Source organism: Scyliorhinus torazame, chromosome 5, assembly GCF_047496885.1.
Source record: "Scyliorhinus torazame isolate Kashiwa2021f chromosome 5, sScyTor2.1, whole genome shotgun sequence".
Taxonomy (NCBI): domain Eukaryota; kingdom Metazoa; phylum Chordata; class Chondrichthyes; order Carcharhiniformes; family Scyliorhinidae; genus Scyliorhinus; species Scyliorhinus torazame.
The window spans coordinates 319,553,951-319,577,870 of NC_092711.1; the positions used below are offsets into that span (position 1 = coordinate 319,553,951).

Here is a 23,920-nt window from a genome sequence, read left to right on the forward strand (position 1 = left end):
TCTATTCATCGAGTATTTTCAGATAATGTTAAGATGTGTATTGGTTAGCACAGTGGTTAGCACTATTGCTTCACAGCTCCAGGGTCCCAGGTTCGATTACCGGCGTGGGTCACTGTCTGTGTGGAGTCTGCACGTTCTCCCTATGCCTGCGTGGGTTTCCTCCGGGCGCTCCGGTTTCCTCCCTCAAGTGCTTGTTAGGTGAATTGGACATTCTGAATTCTCCCTCAGTTTACCTGAACAGGCGCCATGGTGTGACAACTAGGGGCTTGTCACAGTAACTTCATCGCAGTGTTAATGTAAACGTACTTGTGACACTCATAAAGATTACTTATTTATAATCCAAATGTAAAAATTCAAGTTTGAAAATTATAGTTCATTTTTTATTAATTTCCACAAAAATGACTTAAATGAACTTCACAATGGTCCCTGGATCTGTTATATTGCCTTGCTAAGCTTGGACCCTGGAACAAATATGGACCTGAAGCCTTAATTTAATAGGCAACAGGGACCTGCCTGAGAAGCAGCACAACACACACACTGTGCTGCACAGCCAGGCATGCTGTCTGTTGAATGAAGAGCTGTAAAAGATCCCCTGGTCATTATTTCATGGTCATGTAGGGGAGTTATCCCTGGCCATATTTATCCTTCAACCACTCTTTCCAAGCAGATTAGCCGGTTATTATCATATTGTGGGGCCTTGCTGTGTGTAAATTGGCTGCTCCATTTTCTACTTCCCCTACAGTGTTATAGAACATAAAACAGTAGAGCACAGTACAGGCCGTTCAGCCCACGATGTTGTGCTGACCATTTATCCTAATCTCAGATCAACCTAACCGGCACCCTTTCCATGTGCCTGTCTAAGCGTCGCTTAAATATCCCTAATGACTCTGACTCCACCACCTCTGCTGGCAGTGCATTCCACACACCCACCACTCTCTGTGTAAAGAACCTACCTCTGACATCTCCCCTATACCTTCCGCCAATCACCCTTATGTCCCCTCGTGACAGCAATTTCCACCCTAGGGAAAGGTCTCTGGCTAGCCACTCTATCCATGCCTCTCATCACCTTGTACACCTCTATCAAGTCACCTCTTTGCCTTCTTTGCTCCAGTGAGAAAAGCCTGAGCTCCCTCACCCTTTCTTCATAAGACATGCCCTTCAGTCTAGGCAGCATCCTGGTAAATCTCCTCTGTACCCTCTCCAAAGCATCCACATCCTTCCTATAATGAGGCGACCAGAACTGGACACACTATTCCAAGTGTGGTCCAACTAGAGTTTTATAAAGCTGCAGATAAACCTCGCGGCTCTTAAATTGTTAATGAAAGCCAACACACCATACGCCTTCTTAACAACCCTATCAACCTGGGTGGCAACTTTGAGGGATCTATGTACGTGGCACAGTGGTTTGTACTGCTGCCTCACAATGCAGGGGACCCGGGTTCAATTCCGGTTTTGGTGACTTGTGTGGAGTTTGCGTTTTCCATGTGTTTGTGTGGGTTTCCTCCGGGTGCTCCGGTTTCCTCCTACAGTCCAAACTTGTGCTGGTTAGGTGGATTGCCCATACTAAAATTGCCCTTTAGTGTCCAAAGATGTGCTGATTAGATGGGGTTACAGGGGCAGGGCAAGGGTGTGGGCCTAGGTAGGGTATTCTTCAGAGAGTCAGTGCAGACTCGATGGGCCAAATGGACTCCTGCAGCTGACCCATCCAGCGACGCCCACATCCCATGAACCAATAAAAAAAAACATTACTCCTCTACCTTTTATTTTCTCGAGAAAATTTCAGCCTGACTGAGTAGTCTGCAAGCTCCTGTTACACTTTAATGACGCATTCTTGTACGAATGCCTGCCAGGGCCCCTGTTTAATACTCAACTGGCGACTAGAAGGGAATTTAGGGAGAGATGGTGACATGATGTTGGTGGATTCCCATCCGCCTCCTGTATGCTTCTGTGCAGGCGTAATGATGCATAATAATCCTGTTCCCACTTCAGTGCACTCTGGTCACATGGTCACTTGGGTGTGGGGAACATGGGTGTTGTAGAAAAAGAGATATGCTGTTGAAACGGTTTTTGCACTCAGGGCAAATTCGCAAGAATACCAAACCTAAAGGAAACAAAATCAATACTGCATTAGAAGAGCAATCTTTTTGGTTGGCAAGTAGGATGTGGTGTTGCCATGGAGAATGCATCAAGCTTTTGTTTAACTCCAAACAGGGCAACTCTGGTCACAGTGTTGCCATGGAGAGTAAGTGTCTCCCAAGTTTTTGTTTAGTTGAGAAAGGCACGATGTATGACTATATTGCTTCTGTCATGCATGAGTGAGCCACACTTTGAGCCTGACTGATCTTAACTTGATTGTCAGGGTAATTCTTAGTGCAATTAAGGGCAATATTATCCGTTTGGGAGTCTGTGTTAACGCCGGGACTGAATTCCAGGCGTTAGTGGTCCCGTTGGGGGCGCTGGTGAACTTGACCAGCTGGAGCAGTTAATAAACATTCCACTCGCCCCACCCCACACCCCGATTTGCAGATGCGGGGCTGGACTGAATGTTGGATGCGGTGGAGGAGAGGTGGAACACCCTCTTCCCAGGGTGGGCAGGAGGCTCCAACCTGCTATCCTTAACGGGGCCTGAGCAGAGGCAGTGAGTGCCGTGAGCCTCACCAGGTGGACTGGCACACAGTTCCGCAAGAAGATGATTGACCAGCTAATGGCAGCTCGGGTAAGTCACCAACTCTGTTCCCCTGGCATCACTCCTGTTCTTCATAATCACGTCCCCACGCCCCGAGAGGCCAATCAAAACCCATCTTCCTGCATCTCCCTCATCCCACCCTGCACCAAGCTCCAACACCTGTATTGTCCTTTGTGGCCTTGCGTGCACACATGCCACCAGCTACAGACCTCCTGTGTAACTCGTCTCCATGGTCTCACCATGTCCTTTGTGTCTGCTAGGATGAGTCGGCCCATGACGGAAGGGAGCGAGAGAAGACCGGGCAGCACGGTAGCATTGTGGATAGCACAATTGCTTCACAGGTCCAGGGTCCCAGGTTCGATTCCGGCTTGGGTCTCTGTGCGGAATCTGCACATCCTCCCCGTGTGTGCGTGGGTTTCCTCCGGGTGCTCCGGTTTCCTCCCACAGTCCAAAGATGTGCAGGTTAGGTGGATTGGCCATGGTAAATTGCCCCTGTTGACCTTACCCTCCCCCACCCAAACAAAGACTTCTCCTGAACTCCAGGCAGCGTTCTCCAAAAGCAAACAAGCTAATGTTAACCATAAACAGTCACAGAAAATAGTGAACACCCATCCCCACATAAACCTTCCACCCCTCACAATCCCAACAGTAACCAGCAAACCCCCCACTCCCGCAAAAAAAAAGATGAACTTTCCCCAATCCCTACCTCCACTTCAAACATGCTCCCAACCATTACAAAGTGCCAGCATTTCCCAAGCATTGTCCACTCAGTTCTCCCCGTTTATGCTCCTTAATGAAGTCTTCGGCCACTTCTGGGATCTCAAAATAATACTCCCAGCCTCCGAACGTCACCCATAATTTCGCTGGCTAGAGACTTCCGGTTGCGGCTATGCGGAGCTAAGTCGCACATTCGCCGGCTCCCTCAAAAACCGACTTTTGTGCTCTTTTCAGGGCCCCTAAAGGCACTTTTCCGATGTTTCTCGGTGTGGGAAGGAGTCTCCAACAGCTCCCCGACAGTATATGGCTTCAACTAGGAGCGGGGCGACAAAAAAGGTGGTGGTGGACCCGAAGAAGGTGCGAGGGAAGAAGGACAAAATGGCGGCGGGCGGAGACCAGGCAGCGTAGATGCAGTGGGTGGAAGAGCAGCAGGAGGGTATCCAGCGCTGCTTCAGAGAGATTAAAACTGACCTGCTAGAGCCGATGAAGGCGTCTATTGATAAGCTGCTGGAGACACAGACGGCCCAGGGAGTGGCGATCCGCGAGGCTTGACAGAAGATCTCTGACAATGAGGACGAGATCTTAGGCCTGGCGGTAAAGGTGGAGGCGCACGAGGCGCTCCACAAGAAATGGCAGGAGCGGTTCGAGGAGATGGAGTATCTGTCGAGGCGGAAGACTCTGCGGATTCTGGGCCTCCCGGAGGGGCTGGGCGTGGGGGCCTATGTGGTCACCATGTTGAACTCGCTGATGGGAGCGGGGTCCTTCCAGGGGCCCCTGGAGCTGGAAGGGGCCCAAAGAGTGCTGGCGAGGAGGCCCAAGGCTAACGAGCCTCTGCGGGCGGTGCTCGTGAGGTTCCATCGGTTCGTCAATCGGGAGTGTGTGCTCAGGTGGGCCAAGAAGGAGAGGAGCAGCAGGTGGGAGAACGCGGAGGTTCAGATATATCAGAACTGGAGTGCGGAGGTGGCGAAGAGGAGGGCCGGGTACAATCGAGCGAAGGCAGTGCTGCACAGGAAGGGGGTGAAGTTTGGCATGTTGTAGCCGGCGCGACCGAGGGTTACCTACAAGGACCGGCACCGTTACTTTGAGTCTCCGGAGGAGGCGTGGGCCTTTGTTCAGGCCAGGAAGCTGGACACAGATTGAGGGTTGCGACGGGCGATTGGGGACTGCGGTTGATATGTTATGTTTATTTTTGTTTCGAGGGGGGGGGGCTTTTGTATTGCTCCGGGTTTTTTTTCTTAGTGTTTTTCCTCATTTGGGTTGGTGAGGATGGCTGGGGCGGGTAGGGCACTGTTTTGGTTGGGTTGGTCGAGGGGGCTCTTGGAGGTGAGATGGGGCCCCGCAGAGGAGGGGGAGGCCCGAGCCGGGGTGAGGGGGACCGGGCCTGTAAAAGGAGCTGCGTCAGAGGTGGCGGGGCCTGGCAGGTGGAAAGCGTGGGCTTTTTCCCACGCTGAAGACTGGAGGGGGTGGGGCCGGGGGGGGGGAAGCGAGTGTTGTTTCCCGCGCTCAGAACGGAAGGGGGAGAGCCTATCGATGGGGACGGGAGAGGAGGGTGTGCCACACAATGGGAGTAGTCGAAGGAGAGGCGGGAGTGGCCGGGGTCAGCAGGAGTCAGCTGACTTGCGGAAGTGCAATGGGGGGAATAAATCAGCTAGGATGGGTCCTAGCCGGTGGGGGGGGAATAGAGTTGCTGCTGTTATGGTCAAGGAGGAGCTGAAGCGAGTGGGGGGGGGGGGGGGGTCGAGACAGGGCTATAGATCATAGAATTTACACTGCAGAAGGAGGCCATTCAGCCCATCGAGTCTGCACCGGCTTTTGGAAAGAGCACCCTACCCAAGGTCAACACCTCCACCATATCCCCATAACCCAGTAACCCCATCCAACACTAACGGCAATTTTGGACACTAAGGGCAATTTATCATGGCCAATCCACCTAACCTGCACATCTTTGGTATGCCGCTGTGGGGAACGGGCCGGGTGTGGGGTGCGGGCACGTGGCTGGCCGAGGAGGGGTCATGGCTAGTCGGTGGGGAGGGGGGCGGGTAGCCCCTTGATCCAGCTGATAACCTGGAATGTAAGGGGACTGAATGGGCCGGTTAAGCGGGCCCGCGTGTTCGCGCACCTGAACGGGCTCAAGGCGGATGTGGCTATGCTTCAGGAGACACACCTGAAGGTGGCAGACCAGGTAAGATTGAGGAAAGGGTGGGTAGGTTAGGTGTTTCACTCGGGGCTGGATGCCAATAATCAAGGGTGGTGATCTTGGTGGGAAAGAAGGTGTCGTTTGAGGCCTTGAGCATTGTGGTAGATAATGGCGGCAGGTACATAATGGTAAGTGGTAAGTTGCAGGGAGAGAGGGTGGTACTGGTCAATGTGTATGTCCCGAACTGGGACGATGCGGGTTTTATGCAGCGTATGTTGGGTCAGATCCCAGACTTGGAAGTGGGGGGCCTGATAATGGGGGGGAGACTTTAACACGGTGCTGGATCCGGCACTGGATCGCGCCAGGTCTAGGACGGGTAGGAAGCCGGCGGCAGCTAGAGTGCTGAGGGGGTTTATGGACCAGATGGGAGGGGTGGACCCTTGGAGATTTGCAAGGCCGGGGGCTAGGGAATTTTCATTCTTTTCACATGTCCATGAGGCTTATTCCCGAATTGACTTTTTCATCTTGAGTAGGGCGCTGATAGCGAGAGTAGAGGATACTGAGTATTCGGCAATAGCCATTTTGGCCAATGCCCCGCATTGGGTGGACTTGGAGATGGGGGAGGAGAGGGACCAGCGCCTGCTGTGGCGCTTGGAGGTGGGGCTGTTGGCGGACGAGGAAGTGAGCGAGCGGGTCCGAGGAAGTATAGAGAGGTACCTGGAGACCAACGACAACGGGGAGGTCCGAGTGGGGATGGTATGGGAGTCACTGAAGGCGGTGGTGAGGGGAGAGTTGATCTCCATTAGGGCCCAGAGAGAGCGGGGGGGAGAGGGAGAGGCTGGTGGGGGAGATGGTGAGGGTAGACAGGAGGTATGCGGAGGAGCCCGAGGAAGGATTGTTGAGGAAGAGGCGTAGCCTCCAGACCGAATTCGACCTGGTGACCACCAGGAAGGCGGAGGTGCAGTGGAGGAAGGCCCAGGGGGTGCTTTAAGAATATGGGGAAAAGGCAAGCCGGATGCTGGCGCATCAGCTTCGGAAGCGGGACGCAGCTAGGGAGATCAGCGGAGTTAAGGACAGGTGAGGGAGTGTGGTGCGGAGTGGAGCTGGCATCAATGGGGTCTTCAGGGACTTCTACGAGGAATTGTACCGATCCGAGCCCCCACGGGAGGATGGAGGGATGGGCTGCTTCCTGGACCAATTGAGGTTTCCAAAGGTGGAAGAGGGACTGGTGGTGGGATTGGGGCCCCCGATTGGGCTGGAGGAGCTGATCAAAAGGATAGGAAGCATGCAGGCGGGGAAGGCACCGGGGCCGGACGGTTTCCCGGTCGAATTCTATAAAAAATATATGGACATGTTGGGCCCGCTGTTAGTTAGGACCTTCAATGAGGCGGGGGGGGGAGGCGTTGCCCCCGATGATGTCCCGGGCACTGATCTCCTTGATCCTGAAGCGGGACAAGGATCCCCTGCAGTCTGGGTCTTACAGGCCGATTTCGTTGCTAAACGTAGATTCCAAGGTGCTGGCGAAGGTCTTAGCCTTGAGGATTGTGTGCCGCAGATCATCCACAAAGACCAGACTGGGTTTGTGAAAGGAAGGCAGTTGAACGACAATGTGCGGAGGCTTTTGAACGTTATCATGATGCCGGCGAGGTAGGGGGAGGCGGAGATAGTGGTGGCGATGGACGCTGAGAAAGCCTTCGATAGGGTAGAGTGGGGGTACCTGTGGGAGGTGCTGAAGAGGTTTGTGTTTGGGGGGGGGGGGGGTTTGTCAGGTGGGTTAGGCTGTTGTATGAGGTCCCGATGGCGAGTGTGGCCACAAACAGGAGGAGGTCAGAGTACGTTCGGTTGCACCGAGGGACGAGACGGGTGTCCCTTATCCTCCCTGCTCTTCGCACTGGCGATTGAACCCCTGGCTATGGCACTGAGGGAGTCGAGGAACTGGAGGGGGTTGGTGCATAGTGGGGAGGAGCACAGGGTGTCACTTTATGCGGACGACCTGCTGCTGGGGACTTTTCGGGGTACAAGCTCAACATGGGGAAGAGCGAGCTGTTCGTAGTCCTTCCAGGGGACCAGGAGAGGGGGATTGGCGAGCTCCCACTAAAAAAAAGTGGAGAGGAGCTTCAGGTATTTGGGGGTCCAGGTGGCCAGGAGCTGGGGGGCCCTGCATAGGCTTAATTTTACAAGGCTGGTGGAGCAAATGGAGGAGGAGTTCAAGAGGTGGGACGCATTGCCGCTGTCCTTGGCGGGTAGGGTGCAGTCAATCAAAATGACGGTGCTCCCAAGGTTTTTGTTCCTGTTCCAGTGCCTCCCCGTGTTTATCCCGAAGGCTTTTTTCAGGCGGGTTAACAGGAGTATAATGGGGTTAGTGTGGGCGCGAGGGACTCCGAGGGTGAGAAGGGTGTTCCTGGAGCGGAGTAGAGATAGTGGGGGACTGGCGTTGCCCAACCTCTGTGGGTACTACTGGGCCGCCAAAGCGACGATGGTGCGCAAGTGGGTGATGGAGGGGGCTGCATGGAAGAGGCTGGAGACGGCGTCCTGTGTGGATACGTGTCTGGGGGCGCTGGCAACGGCGCCGCTGCCGTTCCCTCCAAGGAGGTATACTACGAGCCCGGTGATGATGGCTGCCCTCAAAATTTGGGGGCAGTGGAGGCGGCACGGGGGAAGTGGGAGCCTCGGCGGGGACCCCATTACGGGGGAACCACCGGTTCGCCCCAGGAAGAACAGGTGGAGGGTTTGCGGGTTGGCACAGGGCAGGGATACGAAAGTTGGGGGACCTGTTTGTGGACGGGAAGTTCGCGAGCCTGGGTGAGCTGGAGGAGAAGTACGGGCTCCCCCCCGGGGAACACCTTCAGGTACTTACAGGTAAGGGGTTTGCCAGACAGCAGATGGCGGAATTCCCGCCGCTACGGCCACACACAGTACAGGACAGGGTGCTCTCGGGCGGGGGGGGGGGGGGGGAGAGACGGGATCTCGGAAACTTAGCAGGTGATGCAGGAGGAGGAGGAGGCCTCGGTGGTGGAGGTAAAAGGTAAGTGGGAGGAGGAGTTGGGAGAGGAAATTGAGGAAGGGATGTGGGCAGATGCCCTGGGGAGGGTGAAGCCTTCCTCATCGTGCGCGAGGCTCAGCCTCATACAGTTTAAGGTGCTGCACAGGGCACACATGACCGGGACAAGGATGAGTCAGTTTTTTGGGGGTGAGGACAGGTGTGTTAGGTGCTCAGGGAGCCCAGCAAATCACACCCATATGTTCTGGGCATGCCCAGCGCTCGAGGAATTTTGGAAGGGCATAGCGAGGACGGTGTCGAGGGTGGTAGGATCCAGGGTCAAGCCAGGCTGGGGGCTCGCAATATTTGGGGTGGCAGAGGAGCCGGGAGTGCAGGAGGCGAAAGAGGCTGGAATTCTGGCCTTTGCGTCCCTGGTAGCCCGGCGAAGGATTCTTCTTCAGTGGAAGGATGCGAGGCCCCCAAGCGTGGAATCCTGGATCAACGATATGGCGGGGTTTATTAAGTTGGAGAGGGTGAAAATCGCCTTGAGAGGGTCGGTACAAGGGTTCTTTAGGCGGTGGCACCCGTTCTTAGACTTCCTGGCAGAGCGGTAGACATTGGTCAATGGCAGCAGCAACTCCGGGGGAGGGTTCACTTTATTTTATTTATTTATTTTTTGTTATTTACACTGGAGGGTCTGAGGGGGTGTATATACTTGTTGTATTAAGTCGGGGTGTTAATGTTAATTTATTATTCATGTACAGAGGGGAGGGGGTATGGAGGGTTGTTTTTCTGGACTGTGTTTTGTACTTAACCCTGTTGGGTTCCTTTTTCATTTTGTTATTGATATTTTCTGAAAACCTTTAATAAAAATTATTATTTTTAAAAAAATAATAATAATTTCGCTGGGTAGAATATCCCAAACCTGATCTGCCGCCGGTGCAGCACCGCCTTGGCCTTGTTGAAGCTTGCCTGTCGCTTTGCCGATTCGGCTCCCATGTCCTGATAAATTCAGACTCTATTCACTTCTCCTTGGCCTTCCGTTAAATCTTCTCTTTCTCTTCAAATTTGTGGAGCCTCGCGGTCACCGCTCGTGGTGGCTCCCCAGCTCTAGGCTTCTGCCTTGGGGACCTATGCGCTTGGTCAACTTCAGGCACCTTATCTAGCACCCCTTCTGCAACCAGCCCTGCCCGCCGGCATCCTAGAGACGTACCTCGTGACACTCGCACCTTCCACTCCTTCAGGCAGGCCCACTATTCGCAGGTTCTGCCTTCTCGAGACATTCTCCTGCCCTCCACCTTTGCCTTCAATGTTTTACAGGGGTCTCCTAGGAGCCCCACCTACGTCTCCAGAATCATCACACGATCGCTTGGTCTGTGATCACTCCTTCAATCTCCCAAATCAGTGACACCTGCACCTCTAAGCACTTCTCCATCCGTTCCAAAGAACTCTTCAGGGGTGGCACCGCTTCTTCAATGGCCTTTGCGAGATCTTTTTGCAGTTGTTGCCTCTGCTTCTGGAACTCCGCTTTAATAAAGGGCATCAAGTCAATTTGAAGCCTTTCAGCAGCTTGCATCAGCCCTTTCCTCACCTACATGCTTAAAGAGGCTTTTGGTTTTGCAGCATAAATCTGCTCCAATTTTCCAGCCAAATCTCTCTCTGTTTTCTGCCGGGTCTGGTAAACAAGAGACATGCCATTCCTGGGGGAAAGTCCTCCTCCAACATTTCACCTACGGCTTTTCATCAAAATTCCATCCCGTGTTGGTTAAAAAGAACTCTTTTCTGTGACCTTGGACAGGAGCTACCTTGTATGTGACCACTTACTCCATGGTCCACACCGGAAGTCGATGGCATGTATTTCTGGCTGCACTCTTGAGGATTCATCCCCTGAAAGGGGGGAAAAGAGAAGACATGTTAACAAGATGAGTATTCTCTTGCCCATCCAAATCTAACTGCACCGTCCACAAGTCCCGTTCCACCCCCACCCCTCCGCTGTTTCCTTCCCCCACCCCACCCCTGATATGTTGCCTTCCACACTACACCCCTGTCCCCAGAGGTGAGTGGCACCGGTGAGCCTTTATCCTCACCACCTTTCCGTGTCAATGGCGGCCCCTGTCCTGTCTCGCCAGTGGGATCTACTGGGCAACCCCTATCCTGTCTCGCCAGTGGGATCTATTTGGCGGCCCCTGTCTTTTCTCGCCAGTGGGGTCTGGGCGGCCCCTGTCCTGTCTCGCTAGTGGGATCTATTTGGCGGCCCCTGTCCTGTCTCGCCAGTGGGGTCTGGGCGGCCCCTGTCCTTTCTCGCCAGTGGGGTCTGGGCGGCCCCTGTCCTTTCTCGCCAGTGGGGTCTGGGCGGCCCCTGTCCTTTCTCGCCAGTGGGATCTATTTGGCGGCCCCTGTCCTGTCTCGCCAGTGGGGTCTGGGCGGCCCCTGTCCTTTCTCGCCAGTGGGGTCTGGGGGGCCCCTGTCCTTTCTCGCCGGTGGGGTCTGGGCGGCCCCTGTGAAGGCCCAGTGCATACTGGGTCAAACATAATAATGGCATTTAAAAGCACACAAATGCCGGTTTTGCGTGCCGGTGCTGGGTGCAAACCTCTATCGCCACCAGAGGGGGATCGGAGTCCTGTTCAACGCCGGGAGCAGACCTCTATTTTGGCTGGATGTCCAATCACGGTTTGCGTTTCCGGCAACATTATGAAGAGCCTTTACCCCTGCAGTAGTAGCATGGGGTGGTGTTCTGCACGAGCAGGAAGCTGTCAAAATGTTGGCATTCAAAGCTAATGGAATAGAGTATAAAAGTAGAGTAGTGCTGTTGCAACTGTGTAGGGCATTGGTGAGACGGCCACTGCGCACATTTTTGGTCCCCTTATTGAGCAAGGACGTAAATGCATGAGAGGCGGTTCAGAGAAGGTTCACTAGATTAAGCAGTTTAGCCCTAAACCCGCTGGGATTTGGAAGAATGAGAGATCTAGTGGAGATATTTAAGATGCTAAAGGGATTGGCAGAGTAGACGTAGAGCAGATGTTTCCCCTGTTGGACATTCTAGAATGAGAGGCCATAATTTTAGGCCAAGGGGTGGCAGATTTAAATCCAAAATGAATTACTTTACTCAAAGGGGCGTGAATCTGAAATTCAGCTGACGCCAGAAGACTAAACCAATTTGAGGAAAGGGGTTTTAATTAGTCATGGAATGAATGGTTAGAATGGTTATGTGGAACGAGCAGGAAGGTGGGGATGAGGCCGAGATGAGATCAACCATGATCGTATTGAATGGCACAACAGCCTTGCCAACTCCTAGTTTTTGTGTCCTTATGCTCAAAAAGACATTCGCCTATCACACAAATAAGTAGTGTGGTATTTGAATTTCAGTGTCAGTGTGATACCTGGTATTTGGACTGCATTTTCCAACCACTAATGGATCATATCAAACAGTATGCTCTTTCATCTGTTCGCAACATGCAAAGTACTGACCAACCCATGCTTGCAAAACTCAGAAACTGTTCCTTTTAGATTTGGTATTCTTGCGAATCTGTCCTGGTGCATGCAAGGTGAAAAGTTGCGACAGCATGTCTTTTTTTAGCAATAGTCAAGTTTGATGATAATTCTGCTTTTTATTGCCCTCCACAAAAATCTAGCTATTGAGAAATTCAAAAATTGCAAAGATGTTCAATAATTTTAAATAAGCAGATTTTTATTCTGATCAGGAGTAGGGTGGATGTCATCAATATATTGTTATAAGAGCATTAAATGTGCTTGCAAGTGGGAATAGCCCTGCTAAGGAATAAGTGTTGATTTTTAAAAAATTTGAACGAAAGGAAGTTTCCAAGTAGCATGATTTCCTTTTTTGGTTTAGAAATGTAACTTTCGCTCTAAAAATTGACGTCATGAGCAAAGATTAAAGGTTAAACCATGCATCCACTTATTTTTCATTTTGCACGTAGATAGCTCAAAGTAATATGTATGTTATATATAATGCTGTATATATAGTGCTTTTGACTCGTATTAAATTAGTGTAACTATTTTCATTTGTGTTGATCCTTTACAGGATGACAAATTTGCAGAGCCTGAATTGTTGACATTGAAATATATTAAAGGTGGTCCTTTCAGCCCAAACCCAAAATCTGAAGTGTATTGACAACCTGTGAAGAAATGATTGTGGTCGGACTGGTAAATATACATTGCACCACCCTGTTATACCCTGGGCCTGTGGTATTAAGAGCCTTGAACTTATCATAGAATTTACAGTGCAGAAGGAGGCCATTCGGCCCATCGAGTCTGCACCGGCTCTTGGAAAGAGCACCCTACCCAAGGTCAACACCGCCACTCTATCCCCATAACCCAGTAACCCCACCCAACACTAAGGGCAATTTTGGACACTAAGGGCAATCCATCATGGCCAATCCACCTAACCTGCACATCTTTGAACTTCTGCTTGGACCTAACCCGAAATGGAATTTGTGGGGTTTCTGAATATGAGTTTTACTTTGCTGAACAGTGTTTCTGTAGTAAATCAGAAACTGCAGTCATCTGCGTTCTGAGAATGCACTTCTTTTAATGTAATAGGTAGACTGAGTTTGCCTTATCCAGCAGCTTCGTAATGTAGTTATGAAACAAAATTTCAACAACTAAAAAAAGGTCCATGTGTAAAATGTTTTGGCATTGTTCACTCATCAATGTATTAAAGTTTGAATTGTTATTGTACCACTCTATATTTTGAACTCCACTTCAGCAATCAGGGATTGTAGACTTGTTTGTCAATGTTTCAATGATGTGTCAGATGCAAGTAACTGAAAGCTCTTCAGTTGCTCGTCAGTACTTGTTGAGTAGACTAAATGTTTCATAAATCTGGTTTTGAGTAATGTACAAAGAAACTGTCCCTGTTGGTTTTTACGTTTTTAACTCTATCCTAGTGCAATTTGGAATGTTCCATGGTCTAAAGGTGGTAGTCTATGTAATAACCTGAGTTTTCTGAATGTTAAGCCAGTGATCAACTGATGCTAGTAAATGAAAACATACGTTTCTTGTTCTTGCCTCCAGGTGAACGTTTTACAAGTTACTTTAAACCATATAATGCAAGCCGGTAAAGTAGCATTTACCACCGGAATTATAAACGATGGTAAATTTCTAAAGCATGAATATAAACCAGCATTGTTCCTTTTTTTTTTTAATCTTGCAGGGAAATAAATCATGTTTATAATTCAAAACTATATAGGAATGTACAAGACATTAGTATAGTTAATAAACTGCAAAGTCCAGATCGTGCTATGATTGACTTGTCTGTAATAAACATGTATGCTGATATTTTGTATATGTACATAGAAAAATGAAGCTTCTGTATGAGCTTAAAGGGGAATAAACAAATACCATCTTGAAGTTCTCTTTATAATTTGTACATATATGGACCTATACTGTTTAATAATTGTATGTTATCACCAGAGATAAGGGGAGCCCCTTTCCTTTTATTTCTCAAAACAGGAAGTGCTGTTGAAGCTTTTTGTCTTGCACTTACCAGGACAGACCCAAGAATGCCAAATTTCAAAGGGAGCAACAATTTATTCTCTATGTGAAAAGAATGTTAATTGGTTAGCAAGTCGACTGATTGTTCAGGGTGTTGCCATGGAGAATGCGCCAGGGAACCATTGGCCCCAATGCTTTTGTTTAATGCTGTTCTTTCTGTCTGCAGAGACCAGGTCCCTGCGTATGAACGTATGTAGCTTCTAGCAGGTGTACGTGAGCCACATTGTGAGCTCGACTGACAATCTTCAGTTGGTTGTTTGTGCAATTCTTAAGCACTCTCTGGGTTGTTCAGCAAGTGATGTCCAATCACTGAATCGCATCTAACAGAGATCTGGGTTTACAAGTAGGAGTTGCCTTAGTACAGTCAGTACTCTTTTCTATTGCTGAAGGGACATGCGATTTGATGAGATCTGGTATTTTCACTAAATGAATAATCCAGAGACGCAGGATAATGCTCTGGGTTCAAATCCCACCAGGACAGATGGTGAAATTGGAATTCAATGAAAATTTGGAATTAGTAAGTGTAAGAAACATAGAAAATAGGAGCAGGAGGAGGCCATTCGCCCCTTCAAGCCCGCACCACCATTTTATGATCATGCTAATCATCCAACTCGCTAGCCTAATCCCACTTTGCCCCGATTTCCTTTGATCCCATTCCCCCCCTAGTGCTATATCTAACTGCTTCTGGAAAACATACATTGTTTTGTACTCAACTACTTCCTGTTGTAACAAATGCCACAGGCTGACCACTCTCTGGGTGAAGAAATTGTGTCTACCCTGCATCCTCAGACTGTGACCATTGGTTCTGGACGCATTCACCATCGGGAACATCCTTCCTGTATCTACCCTGTCCTGTTAGAATTTTATAGGTTTCTATGAGATTCCCCCCTCACTCTTCTGAACTCCCAACAAATACAATCCTAACCTAGTCAACCTCTCCTCGTACATCAATCCCGCCATCCCAGGAATCAGTCTGCTAACCTTCTCTGCGCTCCCTCTATAACAAGAATATCCTTCCTCAGATAAGGAGACCAAAACTGCACACAATATTCCAGGTGCCGACTCACCAAAGCCCTGTATAATTGCGGCAAGATATCCCTGCTCCTGTCCTCTAATCCTCTCACAATGAAGGCCAACATACCGTCTGCTGTACCTGCACCTGCCTGCTTGCCTTCAGTGACTGGTGTACGAGGACACCCAGATCTCGTTGCACATTCCCCTCTCCTAATTTATGACTATTCAGATAATCTGCCTTCTGCTTTTTACTGTCAAAGTGGATAACCTTGCAATTCTCCAAATTATACAGCATCTGCCATTCATTTGCCCACTCACTCAACTTGTCCAAATCACACTGAAGGATCTCTGCATCCTCCTCACAGCTCACCACTAACCCCCCTCCCCCACACCCCCTGCCAAACTTGTGTCAGCTGCAAGTTTGTAGATATTGCATTTTGTACCATCTAAATCATTAATGTAAGGATGACCATCCAACCATTGTCGATAAAACCCATCAATGTCCATTATGGACGGAAATCTGTACTTATCCGCTGCAATATGCTTAAATGCACTCTGAAATGTCCCAGCAAGGCACACAGTTGGATCAAACTGCTGAAAGGATTCAGGAATTAAAACTGAATGGTCCACCTGGCATTGACGTACGAAAATGGCAACTCCAAACTCAGCTCTGTCGACCCTTCAAAGTCGTCCTAAACAACATCAGGAGAACTGTCTCACAGACTAGTCAAACAGCAGCCTAACATATTCATAGTCACAAAGTTATGCAAAACAGAATGTGCCAAACATCCGCATCCCTGGGTATGATCTGTCCCACCAGCTTAACAAATCAAGCAGAGTTGGCAGCGCAATGATATACAGTCTGGAGGGAGTTGCCAATCTCCAGCCAATTCTAATTCACTCTTATATCAAAAAACAGCTGAAGGCACTGGATGCTGCAAAGGCTATGGGCCCTGACAATATTCCAACAATAGTACTGAAGACTTGCCATGCCTCTGGACAAGATGTTCCAGTTCGGTACAACACCAGCATCTACACAGCAGTGTGGGAAATTACCAAGTATATTCCAATAAAATGGTGGAGAAAATCATCAAAAGTGGTATCGAGCGGCTCAGCAATAACCTGCTCACTGATGCTCAGTTTGGGTTCCACCAGGGTCAGTCAGTTCCTGTTCTCATTACAGCCTTGCGTTAATCATGAACAAAGAAGCTGAGAGTGACTGCCCTCGACTTCAAGGCAGAATTTTACCACGTGTGGCGTCAAGGAGCCCTAGCAAAACTGGAGTTGATGGGAATCGGGGAAACTCTTCACTGGCTGGTCGTACCTGGCACAAAGGAAGTTGTTTTGGTTGAGGTCAATCAAATTCAGGTGTGAATTGTACAATAAATGGCAGAACCCTAGGGAGCATTGACATACAGAGGTATCTGGGCATTCAGGCCCATAGTTCCATGAAAATGGCACTGCAGGTGGATAAGACATGCATGCATTTATTTGTTGGCCGCAGCATCGAGTACAAGAGTTGATGGGTCATGTTACAGTTGTATGAAACTTTAGTTCGGCCACATTTGGAATATTGCGTGCAATTCTGGTTGCCATACTATCAGAAGGATGTGGCTGCTTTGCGGAGAGAGTGCAAAGAAGGTTTACCGGGATGTTGCCTGGTGTGGAGGGTGTTAGCTATGAGGAGTGGTTGAATAAGCTCGGATTGTTTTCGTTGGAAAGTCAGAGGCTGAGGGGAGACCTGATTGAGGTCTAAAAAATTACGAGAGATGGACAGGGTGAATAGTCAGAAGCTTTTTCCCAGGGTGGAAGACAATTACTTGGGGACACGGGTGAGAGGGGAGAAGTTCAGGGGAGATGTGCGGGGGAAACTTTTTCACACAGAGGGCGGTGATTGCCTGATACACACTGTCAGTGGAGGTGGTGGAGGCAGGCACGGTAGCAACACTTAAGATGTATCTTGATAGACACATGAACGGGCGGGGAATTGAGGGGTGCAGATCGTTTGGGCAATAAGTAGTAGGTCTAAATAAGGAGTCTGGATCGGCGCAGACTTGATGGGCCGAAGGGCCTGTTCCTGTGCTGTAATGTTCTTTATTCTTTGTAATCATCTCAGTCCCAGGACATCACTGGAGGGGTTTCTCAGCGTAGTGTCCTGGTCCCAGTCATTTACCCCTCCACCCGCTGATCCAACCTGTCCAAGGTCGCACAAATAGGTGCAATGACCCTTTCAATCGCCTTCTTCAGATCATCAGCAACCACTTGTCGCTGTTTCTTGAGTTCCCCCAACAAGATTTCACCACTAACTCCGTCTTTCACTGAGGGGGCAAAGGCGCCACAGAGACCCCTGGCATTTTCTCTCTTGAGGCTCGAGAGACTTGCAAAGCAGACGAAGATCCCTTGCCCGATTTATTCCTGGCATTATACCCCTGAGACATCATTCAACAGAGGGGATCTAATTCTCTCACTCTGTACCAATTTCTTCCTTTAAAAAAAATCTGATAAACGGGAAGGACCAAAGACAAAGTCCCCAGGCAAGGGTGACTGCTCACCTCATAACCGCCACTGGAAATCGTCCCAACCATTTTCAACTGCTTCATCAATGACCGTCCTTCCAACATAAGGTCAGAAGTGGGGATGTTCGCTGATGATTGCTCGCTGATGATTGCACAATGTTCAGCACCATTCGCAACTCGAACCAGGGAACATAGCCTCAGAATAAGCGATGGGCATTTAGGATTGAATTTCTTCGCTCTCGAATGTGGTGACTCTTGGAATTGTCTGGCTCAAAGAGTTGTGGAAACTCAGTTGTTGAGTATATTCAAGACTAAGATCAATACATTTCTAGTATATGGGGATATTGCAGGAATATGGTGAAGTAGATCACCCGTGAACTCATTCATGAAGCGGTCTCAAAGGGCTGAATGCCTTACTCTCCTGTTCTCAGAACACAGAATCTCTACAGTTTAGAACGAGGCCATTTGGCCCATCGAGTTTGCACCAACTCTTGGAAAGAGCACCCTACATGGGCCCACGCCCCCACCCTATCCCGTAACCCAGCAACTCCATCTCACCTTTTGGACACTAAGGGGCAATTTATCATGGCCAATCCACCTAACCTGCACATGTTTGGCCTGTTCGGGTACGCTGAGGGAGAATTCAGAATGTCCAGTTCACCTAACAGCATGGTCTTAATTCTCCGCACCCTGACGGTGAAATCGCATTCGGCGACAGACCTGAGAATCCGTTTTCCCGCACAAAATTGGGATCAGCGCCAGTTCCGCTGTTCTCCAGCCCCCCCCCCCCCCCCAAAAAAAAAAAATTGGCGTACTTGTGGAGTACATTGTGCCGAGTATTTACCACCCGAGGCCATTGCCTGAGGCCCGCCCTGCTATTCTCCATCCCTGACCGTCCGAATTCCCGACTGCGTGTTTCTAATGTGGTCCTGTCGTCCGGGAACCTCGCGTGGCGGCTGTGGACTCAGTCCGGGGCCCCCACAGTTGGGGGAGGGTCGATTGGAGGGCAGAGGGGTGAAACATTAATCGGGGTGAAATGCCCCGACAGAAAGGATTGAGGATGAACTGAGAGACACAAATTCCTTCAAAGGCAGGTTTCTATTTTTAAAAATGTAATAATCTTTATTGTCACGAGTAGGCTTACATTAACAATGAAGTTACTGTGAAAATCCCCGAGTCAACACATTCCGGCACCTGTTTGGGTACACAGAGGGATAATTCAGAATGTCCAAATTACCTAACAAGCACGTCTTTTGGGACTTGCGGGAGGAAACCGGATACCCGGAGGAAACCCACGGACACGGGGAGACGTGCAGACTCCGCACAGACAGTGCCCAAAGCCAGGAATCGAAAAAGTGCATTTCCCAGCGTAATATTTTCAGATCCCCTGATGTCACTCGGGGGTCCCACCAGCCTTTTGCCTCATCTACATCAGCCACACCCGGCAGATGGTGAGATTTCACTTCAATAAGAAGCTGGAATTAAAAGTCTAATGATGACCTGCGGGAGGAAACAGGAGCACCCGGAGGAAACCCACGCAGACACGGGGAGAAGTGCAGACTCTGCACACGCAGTGACCCAAGCCGGGAATCGGACCCGGGTCCCTGGCGCTATGAAGCAACAGTGCCAACCACTATGCTACTGTGGCGCCTGCTGGCCTAGCCAGTTATGGTCACGTCGCAGAAATAAATGAAAGAAAAACTAACCATTTTGTTTATTTAGATTGATTTAGATTTATTGTCACGTGTACCGAGGTACAGTGAAAAGTATTGTTCTGCGTACAGTCCCACGAACGTTGATGAGCAGTTTATTTATATCCGTCATGTTGGTTGAAGTAACTATTGCCCAGGGCCCTGCACCCAGTGCACCTGCTCTTCTTTGAAATAGCGGCATTGAATCATTTGTATCCACCAGGCAGGACAAACCAGGCCTCAGTTTAACATCTGGAAGGTGACAATGCAGCCTCGATTTTGTGTTTGAATCTTTGGATTCTCGACAGGATTCCCCAACCTGAAATCCGGAATATACACAGGTGTTGAAAAAAATACCCTCTGACCTCAGAAGTTTACTTTTTTTTTCAATTGTTCATGGCTGGGCCAGCCCATTCCCAGCTGTCCTTGAACTCTGCCTTGTGTGGTCATTTCAAAGGGCGTTTTAAGAGCCACGTAGTGGGTAGCACAAGTAGATAGCACTGTTGCTTCACAGTGCCAGGGTCCCAGGTTCGATTCCCCGCTGGGTCACTGTCTGTGCGGAGTCTGCACATTCTCCACGTGTGTGCGTGGGTTTCCTCCGGGTGCTCACGTTTCCTCCCACAGTCCAAAGACGTGCAGGTCAGGTGGATTGGCCGTGATTATATTGCCCTTGGTGACCAAAAAAGGTTAGGAGGGGTTATTGGGTTACGGGGATAGGGTGGAAGTGAGGGCTTAAGTCGGTCGGTGCAGACTTGATGGGCCGAATGGCCTCCTGTATGTTCTATTGGGACTGGAGTGACTTCGATTGGATTTATTTATTGTCATGTGTACCGAGGTACAGTGAAAAGTATTTTTCTGTGAGCAGCTCAACAGATTAAGTACATGAGAAGAAAAGGGAATAAAAGAAAATACATAATAAGGCAACACGACATATACAATGTAACTACATAAGCACTGACTTGTTGGCCAGATATGTTTACTCTTTCACAACAGCGGTCATCGCTAGACTTTTAATTACAGTTTTTCACAGTAACTTAATTGCAGCGTTAATGTAAAGCCTCCTTGTGATTCGAATAAAGATTATAAATAAAACAATGAGGAAATGAATGATCATTTCAGGTCTGGATAGATCAGCTGCAATGGAGCGTCTGCTCAATGTTTACCTCGGCCAGCAGGAAGTTCCTCTGCTTTAATCCACTTTGCAAAGTGCAATAAAAGTTCATTGCTGCGTTACTTTTCGGAGGTGCACGATTAAAAATAAACACTTGTGTGCCGCATGTCACCCTGGCTGTTTGATCAGAGTTGATTGGGTTTCACTGGGAGAGAATAAATTAGGGGAGTGGCGTGCGGTATCGAGGAGAAAACAAGAGGCTGTGACAATACTGCTGCCAGGGTGGGTGGGGGGAGACAGAGTCACAGAGACAGAGTGAGGCTGCCGCGCTGGCTGGTGACCCAGCCAGGTGCCCACCCAGGGTGGGTGCCAACATGGGCAAGGTCAACCCAGCCTGTGCCCCGCTGGCCCGACCTTGGCTGCTCTGAGTGTCAGGCCGGCTCCGCTGGATGTTAAGCCACAAGGAGCGAGTTGGTGAGCAGGGTTTAGCAGCACCCCCCGGGGAGAGTGTGTGTCCCCTGTCCCACCCGGGGCATGGCAGCCGTGGAAAAGCGGAAGATGTCGGAGGCTGAGATGAAAAGTTACTACAACCTGTGCAACGCCTGTCTGCTGCTGCAATCCACGGTGAAAAGTAGGTGCCACAAGTTTCCCCCATTTGTGTTCCTGCTGTCAGGTATAAACTTATCTAATATGTAATATAACTACTATAGATCCAGCCCCAGCATCGTTAACTGGAGGTTTAACAAGTCCTCAGCCTGTTTCATGTTCCACTCACCCTGAAGGGGTCTCAGATTTATTTTGTTTGAAAGATTGATTGGATTTTCAACCGGGACAAGTTTGCTGATTGGGTCAGTCCTGCCTCACTGACCCGGGGGGGGGGGGGGGCTGTGGCCATTGCGATTTACAATCTGCCCTTTGTAATGTTCTGCAAGGACAGAATGCACCAGCCCGAAACATTCCCGGGTCCGGGATCTCCACTCTGGGCTGAATTCCATCCCAATCTGCCACCATCTGACAATTCAGCTCAATCAAACACATCTGATCACATCCGCACAGCAGTCCCAGACTTATTGCGGGTTTCTGCAGGTGGTGCATTCCTCAGCCCTGACTTCCTCCCTCCCTCCTCTGTACACAGCACTTTCCCAGACTTTTATTGATTATTTCTTCTCTCGCAGTCTCTTGATTCGCCTGAATGCGGATCTGCGGTTGCGTGAATCAGCAATTTACTGCAGGAGGATGAGCGATTTAAGGCAGGAACGCAGCCAGGTGCCTGTCACCTGTCTGCACTGTTTGGAAATGGGATTTGGGGGGTCAGGCTAATCTAACATTGGAGCAAAGAGAGTGTGATTCGCCAAGGGAGGTAAGCTTATTGGATGAAGCTGAAATTGCTCACTCTGAACTTGCAGTGTGAGTGTATTGAAAAAGTAAGACTTGCATTTACATGGCACCGTGCACAGCCGCCAGACATCACAGTGCTTTTTGAGTACAGTCACTGGATTGGATTTGCTTAATGTCACGTGTACCGAGGTACAGGGAAAAGTATTTCTCTGCGAGCAGCTCAGATCATTTAGTACATGAAAATACATAATGGGGCAAACATAAAATACACAATGTAAATACATAGACACAGGCATCGGGTGAAGCATACAGGAATGTAGTACTTCCAGTAGAGAAGATGTGTGGAGAGATCGGTTCAGTCCATATGAGGGTCATTTTAGGAGTCTGGTAACAGCAGGGAAGAAACTGTTTTTGAATCTGTTAGTGCGTGTTCTCAGAGTTTTGTATCTCCTGCCCGATGGAAGAAGTTGGAAGAGTGAGTAAGCCGGGTGGAAGGGTTCTTTGATTATACTGCCCGCTTTCCCCAGGCAGCGGGAGGTGTAGACAGAGTCAATGGATGGGAGGCGGGTTCGTGTGATGGACTGGACGGAGTTCACAACTGTTATCATGTAGGAAACACTGCAGCCTATCTGTGAACAGCAACTCCCACAACCAAGAGCCAGGTGATCAGATTATCTGTTTGGTGATGTTGGTTCAGGCAGGGTTTTACAAAGCGCGGGTCGTGACCCACGGATGGGTCGCGGGCGGGTCACGGAGAGATCGGTTGTGGTGTTCCTGCGATGCCTGAGAAGCACCCAACGGCCAGTAAGAATGACGACCTGTCACCTTTTACATGAGCGGGAAATGCAGCTGTATGCTGTCTTACGGCCAGAAGCAGCAGCAGTGAGCAGGTCACATGCCCTGCACCTACACACGTCAGGCGCTCTATATACGTGCTTGTGGTACCAAAAAATGGGAGGAGAGCTTCTTCCATTTTCAAGCTGCTGGCAAGTAAGGCAAGAGGTCTGTGAAGATTAATCTTCTTACAAGTAACAGACGGCTAGAGACACAAATAGGCAGTGTACCTACTGGCAAGGTCTCCCATCGGAAGCTGTTGGAGAGAGCTGCTCAGGAGAGTGCAGGGAAGGACAGAACAGTGCTAGTTCCAGGGCCTCTGATGAATAACCTACAATAAGAAACTTAACTCGGGAACAAAGCAGTATACAGATGATTTCTTGAGGCTTGGTTTTGTCAATTGTGTCAATGCAAGATTATTATTATGGTCCCACCTTCCCCTACCCCCCCCCCCCCCCCCCCCACCCCCATCATATCCCTTGATCCCATTAGACCCAAGAGCTAAATCTAATTCTGTCTTGAAATTACACAACGTTTTGGCTTCAACTACTTTCTGTCGTAGTGAATTCCACAGATTCACCACTCTCTGGGTGAAGAAATTTCTCCTCACCTCAGTCCTAAAAGGTTTACCCCTTATCCTCAAACAGTGACCCCTAGTTCTGGTCTCCCCACCATCGGGAACATTCTTTCTGAATCTGCCCTGTAATCCTGTTAGAATTTTGTAAGTTTCTATGAGATCCCCTCTCACTCTTCTCACTCCAATGACTATAATCCTAACCGACTTAGTCTCTCCTCATATGACAGTCCCGCCATCCCAGGAACCAGCCTGGTAAACCTTCGTTGCACTCCCTCCATAGCAAGAACATCCTTCCTCAGATAAGGACACCAAAACTGCTCACAATACTCCAGGTGTGACCTCTCCAATGCCCTATATAATTGCAGTAAAATAACTCGATTCTGATAGTCAAATCCTCTCGCTATAAATGCCAACATACCATTTCTCTTCTTTACTGCCAGCTGTACCTGCACACTTACTTTCAGTGACTGATGCACGAGGACACCAAGGTCTCGCTGGGTATCCGCCTCTCAATTTACACCCATTCAAATAATAATCTGCCTTCCTATTTTAAAATGATCATCCTTGTTCTCTCATCCCTCCATTCCCTATCGCTAATCTCGTCCAGCTCAAACCCTCAGGCATTTGTGTTCGTCCAATTCTGGCTTCTTGAGTATCTTCGATTTTCATCTCTTTTGTTGACGACTGTGCTTTCAGCTGTCAAAGCCCTAAATCCTGAAATTCCCTCTCCAAGTCCCTTCCCACTTTTCCTTTTAGTCCTCCATTAACAGGAACACAGAAACAATAGGAGCTGGAGGAGACAAAT

At 49.5% G+C, this 23,920-nt stretch overlaps 2 protein-coding genes and 1 long non-coding RNA gene across 8 annotated transcripts in view; 2 read left to right on the top strand and 1 right to left on the bottom strand.

Moving 5' to 3' along the window:
* atp11c (ATPase phospholipid transporting 11C) overlaps positions 1-13,890 on the top strand; it is a 152,951-nt gene extending 139,061 nt beyond the window's left edge. For all 5 annotated transcript variants that reach the window (XM_072505946.1, XM_072505951.1, XM_072505949.1 and 2 more), the window contains one exon: positions 12,563-13,890. Coding sequence is in view for 1 of the 5 variants with exons in the window: in XM_072505951.1 (XP_072362052.1) it covers positions 12,563-12,652 (90 nt within the window). In the remaining 4 variants the exon portion in view is untranslated. The remainder of the gene's footprint in view (positions 1-12,562) is intronic.
* A 5,382-nt stretch (positions 13,891-19,272) lies between these two features.
* LOC140421313 (uncharacterized) lies at positions 19,273-20,646 on the bottom strand. The gene is made up of 2 exons (XR_011946711.1): positions 20,419-20,646; positions 19,273-19,574 (listed from the first exon to the last, which is right to left on the bottom strand). It is a non-coding gene; the product is annotated as an uncharacterized lncRNA (long non-coding RNA).
* LOC140421311 (proto-oncogene DBL-like) overlaps positions 20,643-23,920 on the top strand; it is a 261,868-nt gene continuing 258,590 nt past the window's right edge. Inside the window, exon 1 of one of the 2 annotated variants that reach the window (XM_072505953.1) lies at positions 20,643-20,997. In XM_072505953.1, the coding sequence (XP_072362054.1) occupies positions 20,901-20,997 (97 nt within the window). In that variant the 5' untranslated portion in view covers positions 20,643-20,900. The remainder of the gene's footprint in view (positions 20,998-23,920) is intronic. The other variant, XM_072505952.1, reaches the window with a different exon arrangement.